At 54.7% G+C, this 12687-nt stretch overlaps 1 protein-coding gene across 1 annotated transcript; it reads left to right on the forward strand.

Moving 5' to 3' along the window:
* Positions 1 to 942: 942 nt before the first annotated feature.
* On the forward strand, positions 943 to 1647 carry NOG (noggin). The gene is given in 1 exon segment (NM_001174110.1): positions 943 to 1647. A coding segment is annotated over 1 exon segment (699 nt). The 5' UTR covers positions 943 to 948.
* Positions 1648 to 12687: the final 11040 nt, after the last annotated feature.

Raw genomic sequence — 12687 nt, forward strand, 5'->3', positions numbered from 1 at the left:
ATTGCTCCAGGAGAAAGGAGGGGGGCGGTGCATTTTGCCGGAGGAGGAGAAGGGGGGTGGGTGGTGGGGGAGAGAGAAAATTGCGCGGAGACCTGCCAAGCGCCACCGCCGCCGCCGCCGCCGCCTGTGAGCTCCGGCGGGCAGCCGGGCTGTCGGCTTCCCGGGGCATCTGGGTCCGGCGGGGCACAGCCCGGGCGCTTTCGAAGCCGCCGCCGCCGCCTCCGCGGCGAGTGCAGGCGGCTTCCCCCAGAGCCTGTGCGGCTCCGGCTCCTCGGGGGTGGAGAAGTGGGGGGTGGGGTTGTTGTTTGGGGGGAAGAAGGGGGAGGGGGCAACGCCGAGAGAGTCAGTGGTTTCCATGGTGATGGAGCTGAAAGTGCAGGAAATTTAAAGGCTTGGACCCTGCGAGACAGACAAACCGGTGCCAACGTGCGCGGACGCCGCCGCCGCCGCCGCCGCCGCCGCCGCTGGAGTCCGCCGGGCAGAGCCGGCCGCCGAGCCCCGGGCGGGCGGAGGGAAGTGCCCCGAGGACCGGCCCCGAGCCGCGGCGCTGCCCCGAGCGGCCGGACGACGAGCCGCGGGAGAAGGAGGCGGGGAGAGCGGCCAGTCCACGCGCCCCGCGCCGCCGCCGGCCCGGGAAGGCAGCGAGCAGCCGGCGCCCCCCGCGCCCGCGGTCGCCCTGGAGTGGTTTCGGATGCCCCGCCGCGGCCGCCTGCCCGCGTAGAGCCGGGAGGAGAGTGGCGGCCCGCTCGCGCGCCTCCTTTCCGCCCGGGTGGGAGCCGGCGCCGCGCGAAGGGCTCTGCGGGCGACTCATGCTGCCGGCCCTGCGCCTGCCCAGCCTCGGGTGAGCCGCCTCCGGAGAGACGGGGGAGCGCGGCGGCGCCGCCGGCTCGGCGTGCTCTCCTCCGGGGACGCGGGACGAAGCAGTAGCCCCGGGCGCGCGCCGGAGGCATGGAGCGCTGCCCCAGCCTGGGGGTCACCCTCTACGCCCTGGTGGTGGTCCTGGGGCTGCGGGTGGCACCGGCCGGCGGCCAGCACTATCTCCACATCCGCCCGGCTCCCAGCGACAACCTGCCCCTGGTGGACCTCATCGAACACCCGGACCCTATCTTTGACCCCAAGGAGAAGGATCTGAACGAGACGCTGCTGCGCTCGCTGCTCGGGGGCCACTACGACCCGGGATTCATGGCCACCTCGCCCCCTGAGGACCGGCCGGGCGGGGGCGGGGTGGCGGCCGGGGGCGCCGAGGACCTAGCCGAGCTGGACCAGCTGCTGCGGCAGCGGCCGTCGGGGGCCATGCCGAGCGAGATCAAAGCGCTGGAGTTCTCCGAGGGCTTGGCCCCGGGCAAGAAGCAGCGCCTGAGCAAGAAGCTGAGGAGGAAGCTACAGATGTGGCTGTGGTCGCAGACCTTCTGCCCGGTGCTGTACGCGTGGAACGACCTGGGCAGCCGCTTCTGGCCGCGCTACGTGAAGGTGGGCAGCTGCTTCAGCAAGCGCTCCTGCTCGGTGCCCGAGGGCATGGTGTGCAAGCCGTCCAAGTCCGTGCACCTCACGGTGCTGCGGTGGCGCTGTCAGCGGCGCGGGGGCCAGCGCTGCGGCTGGATTCCCATCCAGTACCCCATCATTTCCGAGTGCAAGTGCTCCTGCTAGAGCTCAGGGCCCCCCGCCCGCACCCGGACACTTGATCGATCCCCACCGTCGCCCCCCGCACGGTCTCCAACCGGTTCCACCACCCTCTCGCGAGGGGATTCAATGAACTTTTTTTTTTTTTTTTGCTACAGAGACCTAGCTTTCTGGTTCATGTAATGCACTGTTTAACTGTGTAGGAATGTATATCTGTGTGTATATACGGTCCCAGTTTTAATTTACTTATTAAAAGGTCAGTATTATACGTTAAAAGTTACCGGCTTCTACTGTATTTTTAAAAAAAATTTTAAGCAAAAGGAAAAAACGAACAGAGAAAAGAGAGACTTATTCTGGTTGTTGCTAATAATGTTAACCTGCTATTTATATTACAGTGCCCTTCGCATGGCGAAGCAGGGGAGGGGGGGGAAAGTTATTTTTTCTTAAAGTACAAAGAGAGGGGAGAACTTTTGTAGAGGGACTTTTAAAAAGCTATTTTCCATTCTTCGGAAAGTGTTTTGGTTTTCCTTGGACCTCGAAGAAGCTATAGAGTTCAATGTTATTTTACAGTTATTGTAAATATAGAGAACAAATGGAATGACTAATCATTGTAAATTAAGAGTATCTGCTATTTATTCTTTATAATATCCCGTGTAGTAAATGAGAAAGAAGTGCAGAGCAGGATTAAAGAAAACCACTAAAACCGACTGCGCTCCACACTGCGATTCTCTGTGTTGGTGATTGATGGGGGGTTGGGGGTGGGAGGGGCGGGTAGGGGGTGCCGCTGTGCTTACGCTGCCTGTTGGGAGAAGGGGCTCATCCCTTCTTCTGGGGTGATGGAAGTGACCGCTCAGTTTTTCGTTGGGGGGGGGGGCTATTCTCAAACTCCTCACTTGAGCATCACGTGGCCTCCTCCCAGTCTCCCAGCCTTTTCTCCCTATGTCACCAAAGCTCGGGCCCATCGTGACCTCGACACCCAGCCGGCCCCCTGGAGCTGACCCCAGGCTGGGCCGAGGGGCGGGGGTGGGGGGGGGAGGGTGGGCGGCCGCTTTGTCCTGCCTGACAGGCCCTTCACAATGGGGACACGTGTCTTTCACACCTACCCTGGGGGCGGAGTGCCGCTGAAACTTGACCCCCGAGGAATGGGGGGGTGGAGGAGGGAGATCAGAGCGCGCCCACCCAGATCCCGCCACCCCTCCCGCTTCTCACCGCCCCCCCCCCCGCAACAACCCGCCCGCGTTAACCCTTTGCACTCCCGGAAGCGATGGGGAGGCGATCCCTTGGAATCGACACTCACAGCCTCCAGGGTCCTGCAGGTCTGAGGCCCCGAAATCCAGGCCCTCGGACAGAATTGCTGGAGGTAGCTGGGAGATTTGACACTCACCTCCTCCTCCCTCCCCTGAGACCTAAGGAGGGCTCAGAGAAGTCCGAATTTGGGTGAAAAGACGTCACCCCCGGGGATCTGCAGCTGGGCACCGGGTGTGCCCCCCTCTGGACTCTTACTCCACGTGGGGGTGGGAGAGGGAGGCGAAATCGGAGTCAGATCTTTGAGCGTGTGGGTGCTATAGGGGGCAACAGGCCTGTGACCTCTTAAAGGGACGTGCAAAACATGCCCCCCACACCACCCCTCGAGAAGCCAGCGCGTCCCTGCGCCTCACGCGCGTCCCTGCGCCTCAGCCCGCGGTGGCGCCCATCCGCGCCGCTCCACGTGGGCCGGCTTCCTGACACCGCTCAGCACTCCTTTTATTTATCTTGGACTCCGAAGTCGCTCTGCTGTGCTCCCTCCCCACCCCCTGGCCACCTCCCCGCGCCTCCCTCCCGGCGTCCCGCCCCCCAGGCCGGAGTCCCGGGGAATCTATGCTAATTATTTCAAACCTGCGCTAGTCCCCGGCGCAGCCGCCGAGCCCCCGGCCCCGCCCGCCCCGTCCCTCCAGCCGGGCGCTTTCTTCCCTCCCGACGCAGCCTCGGTGGCTCCTCGTTTCAATAGCCTGGCTCGGGAGCCGGACCCCCTCCCCGGCGCTGCCTCCGTCAGCCGTGGGACAGACGTTCGGGTATTCATTAACTGAGAGCAGAGGAATAACGGCATTATTCCCCCCAGAGAGGGCACCCTGCCCCCGCGACTATCTGAGGCTTCATTGTAAAAGGATTAAAAGTTAAAGACCTCCATCTTATGATTCTTTCATTTAATCTTCCTGGCGCCTGGGAGACATGCTCGATGGATGATGGCTTTTAAAATATTCCTAATGTCGGCTACCTTAAGACTCCAAGCCCGGCAAACAAACGTAATTTATTTCCAGAAGAAAGGGGATATTGAGATGTTTAAGTTTATGAACCGCCGTCCCCATGTATATTTGTTAAGTTCTGACAAATACCCAAATAATGTTAAAATCAGCCATTCATCACTTATGAATTTATGCAAAACTTTCTGTGCCCCGGGCCAATATTTTTTTAGACAGAATTTCTCTTGCACAGGGCGGGGGAGGTGGGGCGGGGGGGAAGGGGAGGGGGCTTACGGGGCGGGGGGAGCCGAAAGCAAGAATTTTCATGCCTGGTAAACACGCGAATTATGCGAAGAGAGTTATTCCCAGCTGGGCGGGCAGCCAAAACTCGGAGAGCGCGCCGAGGCCAGCGCCCCCGCCCCCACGCTGGCAATGTCATTGGATTACAATGCGAGGTCTTCCCCTCGCGACGCCCCCTCCTCCCTCCGCCCTCAGGCCCGCCTGCCCCTCCTCCCCACCCCTGCCCACTTGGAAAACCCGCTCGCAGCCGGCGAGCTTCTCGGCTTTCAGAGCGGGAGTCCGCGGGAGCTAGGAGGACCCGGGCTGCAGACGTGACCAGCAATAGACAGACCCCTGGACAGACAGACCCAAAGGGCAGACCCGCAGCGGTTCCAGACCAGCAGAGAAGATCCAGCAGAACCCAGCCAGCCCAAGAGAGCGAAGGCGGTGCTGGCTCCTGGAACCTTGTGACTAACGTGCAGCCGGTTACGTCTCCATTATTATTAATGTTGATAATACTAATAATAGCATCAACGCGGAAAGGAGTAGAGAGCTCTGGGCAGAGAGGCCAGAAACTGTCCTCTGCGGTCACCTCGTGCCTACCTCCTGTAAGAAGGAAAATTGATCTCAGTGTCTTCTGAGGCTTTGACAGCCCGTGTCTATGAATTTATGCAGCTGCTGAGGGACCACGCCCCCCCCCCGCCCCCCAGAATGGAGATTTATCACTATTACTGATACAGACACTTCTACTTTTTCAAAATCCTGTGAGAGAATGGCAAGGTTTCCCAGCACCCTAGTCCTCCTGGCCCTATTGCCCGAATTCACTCATCAACCCTCTTCTGCTATCAACTCTTCTCTTTTTTCCCTTCCTTCCCCCTTCCAGCACCCCCACACTTGAGCACAAGGGAGGCCAAATGTCCTCGGAAAGCCAGCCCCCTTAGGGGAGGGCCCTCTGGCCCCTGGAGTCTGGGAATGGGATCTGGTTCCCTGTTGAGATGGAGAAGGCCAGGGGTCCATTATCAGTCTTGCTTCTGAGACTCCTGGGAAAGGGGCTTGAAGTTTGGTGGCAGCTGCAGGGGGAGGCTGGCTGTGCATTAAGAGCTCTTAGCTGTGCTGGACGTGGACAGCAGGCGGAGGGCCCAGCCCATACTGGTATTTTGAAGGGGTGATTCATCCTTTTTCTTTAATGCTCTTGGAATGCCCAAGCTGGAGGGGAGCTTAGATTCCAATGCCCACCCCTCGATTTACAGATGAGAAGACTGAGACCTCACCAGGGCTTGCTGAAGATCACACAGATTAATACAGCTGAGGGTGACTGGGTCTCCATGGTGCCTCTTCACTCTTCCCTTCCCCTCTCCCCAGTTTTTATGTATTGGTGGGGGAGGGGCGTGAGAGAGCCTTCTCTCCAATACTGCCATAATTGTAACTGATCGTCAGGAAGGTGATCAACCATCCTGTTGCATCTGTTCAGTGAACAGTTATTAATGGCTTGCCATGTGCCAAGAGCTGAGCTAGGCCCTTTATATACATTCTCATCTGAACTCTTTAGTTTCCAAATAAGGAAATTGGAGCTCAGAAAGTTGAAGCGTTTCACCCAAAGTGATACAGTCAGTGACATGGTGATGGCTCAAAAATCTGAGCTTATGCTAAAGCCTACACTTCCTCTAAATACCCCTCCCCCATTCAAGCAGACATCCACCTGGCTTGGAAGATCCCGCATGCAACATTACGTGCTGTCCAGGCTCAACTCAGGCTCTGCTAGGATCCATGCCTGGGACGCCACACAGGACATTTTTGTGTACCCTGTAAGGTGCCAGGACCTCTCTCACTCACCCCCTCCCCAAAACAAGGAGCTTACAATGCAGGAGAGGAGGTAAGAAAGAACCAGGTGTGCACTGAAAGAGGCGCTAAACAAACCAGCAAACAAACCTGGGCCGGAGCGAGGAGGCAGGCTCCCTGCTGGCCTGTGCAACCAGAGGAGGCATCTGAGTCACAAGGACAATTGATTGCGGACCTCTGAGGTGAGGCTATGAGAGGAAAGGGCATATTGCTGGAAAGACATATTGCTGGAAAAGTGTCTGCATTGGGAAACAGCTCAAACAAACGTCAGTGTAGGATGGATCCACCCCAAGGGAGAGCAGACAGTAAGGTCTGAAAAGCAGGCTGAAGCCTAATGATGAAGAACCTTGAATGCCGACTAAGGGCACAAAACACTATTGCTCGGGCAAGAGGGAGCCATGAGGCACTCTCGAATAGGGCAGTGACGCCGTTAGCACCCTGCAGCAAAAGAACTATTCATTCACTCAGCAGTTTTTGAGCACTGTTGTGGTTATTGTGTGCATGCTAAATCGCTTCAGTGTGTCCAACTCTGCAACCCTAAGGCCCGCAGGCCTCCAGGCTCCTCTGTATGTGAGAGTCCCCAGGAGAGAATACTGGAGTATGTTGCCATTTCCTTTTCTAGGGGATCTTCCCAAGCCAGGGACCGAACCTGTGTCTCCTGCCTCTCCTGCACTGGCGGGTAGGTTCTTTACCACCAGTGCCACCCGGGAAGCCCATTTTGGTTATTACTGATAGGTAATGAGCTACACCCAAACTGACAGTCTTCGAACAACTGTTTTATTTTGGTCATGATTCTGTGGGCCAGGACCTTGGGAAGGCCTCAGCTGGGCAGTTCGTCTCTGACACTCCTAGACTCAGCGGAATGCGGGAGGGTCCACTCCCAAATGGCTTCACATCTCTGGGGGCTGGGAGCTCCACTGGCCTGCTGACCAACACTTCTACAACTGACTTCTCCATGTGGCTTGGGTTTTCTCACAGCCTGGTGGCTTCAGAATAACTGGACTTTGTACATGGTAGCCCATGGCTCTAACAGAAGGTATTCCAAGAGATCTAAATGCAAGCTGCAAGACTTCTTACGAAATTGTCTCAAAAGTCCCAGAACCTTGTTTCTGCCACAGTCTATGGTTAAGCAAATGTCTAAGACCAGCACAGATTCCAAGGGAAGGGAATTAGACATCACTGCTCAATAGAAACAATAGCAAAGAATCAGGGGCCGTCTTTAATCTACCATAATCACTTTCTATCGGCTAAGCTCTGTGTTGTATGCCCCAGACACAAAGATGAAAAGAGACTGTCATTTTCAAATTAAGTTTGGTGCCTGGGCCCAGGATGGATTGGAAGTGGGATAACAGCTCGGAAAATTTGTTAAGGAGGAGCTTGCCAAGGTCCAGAAAAACATCAGTTAAGAGTTGATACCTGAGGAACAGCAATGCCAGTGAACGAAAAGATCATTTGCCAGAGGCCTGGAGAGGACTTGGTGGCTGATTAAACGCGAGGACAGAGAGGAAGGTCAGAAAGACCTGATGTGTCTGGCCTGCAAGGGACCAGGCACAGACAAGGAACCTAAGATGGAAGCATTTCCTCCCACCCCATCCCTCTCCTACACACCCGTGCACACACACACACACACACACACACACACACACACACACGGAGATTCCAGGCTTGTCCAGAAGAGGGAGGAATCTGAGAAGCCTGGAGAATCTTTCAGTCTATCATTGAGAGGCGTGAGTGAATGAATGTTTGAGCAGTAAGGACAGAGCAAAAGAAAGAGGGCAGGGACAAACAGACATTCTGGGCTTGGGGAGCAGGAGGATTTCCCCCAGCAGACAGATGGGTCCTGATAGCACCAAAGGGAAAGTGAAAGTGAAGCCGCTCAGTCCAACTCTTTGCGACCCCGTGGACTGTAACCTACCAGGCTTCTCTGTCCATGGGACTCTCCAGGCAAGAATACTGGAGTGGGTTACCATTTCCTTCTCCAGGGGATCTTCCTGACCCAGGGATCGAACCCCGGTCTCCCGCATGGGAGGCAGACACTTTAACCAACTTGCATTTGGGGGTGATATGAAAAAAGGAGCACAGGCAAAGCCGGGAGAGGCCAAGGAGCAAAGAAGGTCCCGACACTCTGAGTGACGTGCCAGCCCGCGCTTCGCCTTGCTTATTTCATTTTCTCTGTGAAAGGAGGAGCGTTTACTGCCGTTATACAGATGAGGAAGGTAAGGCTCAGAAAGGTTACGGGACTGGCCCTAGGGCACATATCCAGCAGGTGGAAGCTCAAATCCAGGACTCTGATTTCCTGCGACATCGTGTCTCCCGCATTAGGGCTTCCCTGGCAAGAATGAAGCATCGCCCTTCTCTGCATCACACGAAGCCCTGAGCGCTTCACTTTCTTAAGGAGGGGGGTTCTTAACCTCTGGGGCTTAGAAGAGGGGTGTCCAGGTTGGGACGCAGGTCAGGCCCCTCTGTTAATCCTCTGCTGGCTCTCAGGACCTTTTCTTCACAGGATGCATCACAGTCTGTAGTTAGTATTTATGATGTGCAGTTAGCTGTTTGTATTGTGTCTTTTTCTGGGAGTGGAGTCTGTTATTTTCACCAGACTCTAAGGTCAGTAACACAAAGGTTAAACCCTCTCCCAGTCCATGCAATTTTTAAGTGACAGAATTGTTGATTGTTAACTCATGCTTTTGGTCTCCACAACATCCAATACCATACCTGTCCTGGTGTGTGTTCAGTCAATCCCAGGTAAAATGCAGTGAACTGACTTGGGGTCTACAGGGAGTCAGTGTCGTTTCTTGAAGAAGGGAGGAAGTGGGGAGATTCAGAAAGGTAAAACAGTGGGCTGGAAGGCCATGCATGAGACTGCTACTGTCATCTGGCTCTGGAGGACGGTGTGATGGGAGGGCGGGGGGGTAGAAAAGGACAAAACCGAGGTGTTTTAAAGGAGAACGGAAATTAGATCCAGCCCGCCTCTTTGAATAAAAGAATTTTTCTGGAGCTGAAAGAAAGCTCTCCCTTCAAACTGCACAAACCCCCTTTCTTTTACCACAGCCCCAGCTTTCCCCATGCATGCAGCGCTCATCATATTCCCTACAGAGCCACTGTAGGTGTCACGCATTTGAGACCCCTGGACTCAATATAAGGAGGGGACTGAGAGTCAAAAGCAAACGTCGAGTCTTTAAAATGAGAAAAAAGGAAGTGTTAAGGGAAGCCAGGTACAGAATTTGGGAAGAGGATCCAGATTTCAAGGATAGATAGAGCTGCGATATATAAACGGCTTCATCTGCCTGCAGAAACAGGCCTGTCGACTCCAGGTCAATGGACAAGTGTTCCAGGTCTAGTTACCTTGTAAGAGAACTAGGGGGTCAGAAGCAGAATTTTCAGATTTCTAGCTCAACCCTCCTTTTACAGTAGTTCTAAGTACAAAGAGTCTTAGAATTTTTAAGAGCATTTTCATATACATAGTTTTATGTGCAATGAGATGTGAAGCAAGGGAAGGAGATAGGTCTGTCTTGTGTCCCCAGGGTCTAACCTATAGCAGCATGTCACAGATATCGCCTGGAAGGATCGATGCGCACAGGCTTGTTTCACTGATAGGAGAGCTGAAGCTCACAGAAGCGGAAGAAAGGATGGATGCTCCCGGGGCTCATTCCAGGTGTTGGCAGCAGGGCGAGCTGGGGCCATCAGTAACGGGACTGCCGCTGCTGCTAAGGCGCTTCAGTCGTGTCCAGCTCAGTGCGACCCCATAGACAGCAGCCCACCAGGCTCCTCTGTTCCTGGGATTCTCCAGGCAAGAATACCGGAGTACAGTGCCATTTCCTGCTCTAATGCATGCATGCATGCTAAGTCGCTTCAGTCGTGTCTGACTCTGTGCGACCCTATGGACAGCAGCCCACCAGGCTCCTCTGTCCACAGAATTCTCCAGGCAAGAATACTGGAGTGGGGTGCCATTTCCTTCCCCATCAGTAACGGGGCATCCGGCTGCTGTTACTTCTCTCTGCTTGGAACTCAGCTCAGGAGACCAGCCACACATCTGTGGCCACGCAGCTGGTCTATGGAACGGGTGTAAGGATGATCAGGTGGTCCACACCTGCCAAGGCAAACAGGCCCTACAGTGGCTGGTTTTGGCAGCCTCTTCCCAGCCCATGTTGCAAAGGACTCCCAACTGGTATTCAACTTATGGAATTAAGGGGGAAAGATTAGTCAGGCAAGGGAAGTTGTCTTTCCCCCATTTTACAGACATGGATGCGTGGGGAAACAGGAGGCTTAGCGACTTTCCCGACCTTGCACACTCGCTGGGGGTGGCTCCAAGATCCAAACCGCACTCAGCTCTCTGCCGGGGGACGCAGAGGGGTTTTGTGCTCTCTGAGTTCATAATCCCAGCCAGTCTCCCTGATTCCACGCTCGCCCAGCTCCAATCCATTCTCCACGCTGTTGCCCAAGTGACCTTAAGACACACATGTGGTCTTGTCACTCCCCTGCTCAAAACTTCTCAGTGCCTTCTCATCACTCTCGGGGATAAAGGCCACAGTCCTTCCCAGGCCGAGGCCCCCGCCCCTGCCTCTGCGCCCCAGGCACACAGTCTCTCCAGCAGGTTCGCTCACATACGAGCTCCCCACTGTGCAGGGCCTCCGCCCCTGCTGCCCCTTCAACTCAGAGGTGCTCTCTCTGCAGCCAGCACCCCTAAACACCACCCTGCCCTTTAGAGCCCCCTCCTGCAGCAAGCAGGTCAGGGCCCTCTCTCCACGCTCCCTCGGCTCTCAGGACCTTTTCATCACAGGATAAGTCACAATCGGTAGTTAGTTGTGTTTTTTTCACATAATTTCACGTCTCTCTTTTCCTGGCTGTGCCGGGTCTTTGCTGCGGTGCGCAGGCCTCTCTCGTCACGGCAAGCGGGGACTGCTCTGCGTGGCGGTGTGTGGCGTTCTCACCGCCCTGGCGTCTCTGGGTGTGGACCACAGGCTCTCGGGCACTCGGGTTTCTGTAGTTGTGCCTCAGCAGTCAGGGAGCTCACCCGTGTCTCCTGCATTGGCGGGCGGATTCTTCACCACTGAGCCACAGGGGAAACTCCAGCTAGTAGTTATAACTTGCCCTTCTTTTCTTACTCTGTCTCCTCCAATAGACTGTCACCTCCCTCCATTTTATTCATCATGGTATCCCTGGGCCCTGGTGCGGTTTGGAGCAGATACAGATGCTCATATATATATATATATATATATATATATATATATATATATATATATATATATAGGGATAAATGATCACACTGAAAAAATGAAGAAGCAGTAACTGATCAGCTTCCTGGTATCAGCCATGTTCTGTCTGGGGCTCTGAGGATACCAGAGCTCAAAGTCCATCTCCAGTTAAATAGTGATCCAGGGAAAATTGAAGAATGTGCCCCAATGCGTGATATAGAGCCAGGAGCCAGGACTGTTCAGATGATGCTATCAGTTCTGGGGATTACAGCGACTCCCAGGCTACTGACGCCCAAGATCTCGGCTCACTGGAAGATGTGGGGAAGGATAAGTTGCCAGATACACTCTTTTACCAAATCAAGGACAATTTGAATAAAAGGAACTCCACCCTCAAAATACAGTTTCCATCAGGAGCTAGATAGCAGTGAGGGATTCCCTGGAGAAAATTTCAAGACTCTCGAGGCTTGGGTGGAAAAGTCACCTTTCCCCATATCCGAAATCCTTAAAAATCAGACAGATTGCCTTATCTGCTGGACAGTTAAAACTTGATCTTTCCCTGCCCAGGGAATAATAACATTATACAATGACTGACTCAGACCTAATGCTTTACAGTTTAAAACCACTTTCACATCCATTATCTGTTTCAGACCGCACAGGGGCGCACAGCCAGAATTTTTATTATCGTTTTAAAGATAAGGAAACTGAGGCTTGAAGAATACCTTGCCCTGGAGGCAAAAGCCTTTCTGCCTGAGAAAGGAGCTTGATGTGGGGGTAGGGAGGGAACCTTGGATTTGGAAGTGAATACCAGCCTGGGTTTGAGTCTTGGTCTACGGCCCTGAGTTGTGGGCCTTAGTTATGAGACCTGACTTCCCTGAGATTTCATTTCCACACATCTGAAGCAGGCATAAGGTCCACCTTTCCGGCCTGTTGGGGTTTCTAGGGGTTTCCAGGCAGGAACCTCCAGGTGAGGTGCAAGAGCCCAGTCAACGACAGTCCCCTTCCCTCAGGCCAATCTCAGGGTCAGGGCAGCACCCTCCTGAGTCAGGAGAAAAGGTGAACGTCCTGCCACGCAGAGCCAGTGACCAGCTCCCTTCCCAGGTCTCAATCTGGGGGGTCCACTCCCGGAGGAAAGAATCCAGCGGGTTCCTCTTTTCTCAGAAAAGGCTGCATATTTAGGGCCAGTTGTTTTTGTTGTTATTATAGGCCAGAGTGGGTAAGGAGGGAAACCCGTGGCCAAAGGCAAAGTAGAAAAAGGGTTACCTCGGGGTGAAGGGAAATTGGAAAGCCAGGGAATTTGTTTTATACAAACTCAGCCCTAGGTAAATTCACCCTCATTTCTTTGTTATTTGCAGGAATCACCCAGACACGACTTGCTTCTAGAAACAGTTTTGACTGATATCACTCTCACCTCGTTTCAGGGACAGAGACTCTCACAGCCAGCAAGGCCAAGGCCTCCTCAAGGGTCAATGTGCGGCATCAGGGGATGGAGAGCCACCGGAGGCGTCTGTCCACCTGGGACCACCCCCAGGGAAAGGAGA

The sequence above is a fragment of the Ovis aries genome, chromosome 11 (assembly GCF_016772045.2).
Source record: "Ovis aries strain OAR_USU_Benz2616 breed Rambouillet chromosome 11, ARS-UI_Ramb_v3.0, whole genome shotgun sequence".
NCBI lineage: Eukaryota > Metazoa > Chordata > Mammalia > Artiodactyla > Bovidae > Ovis > Ovis aries.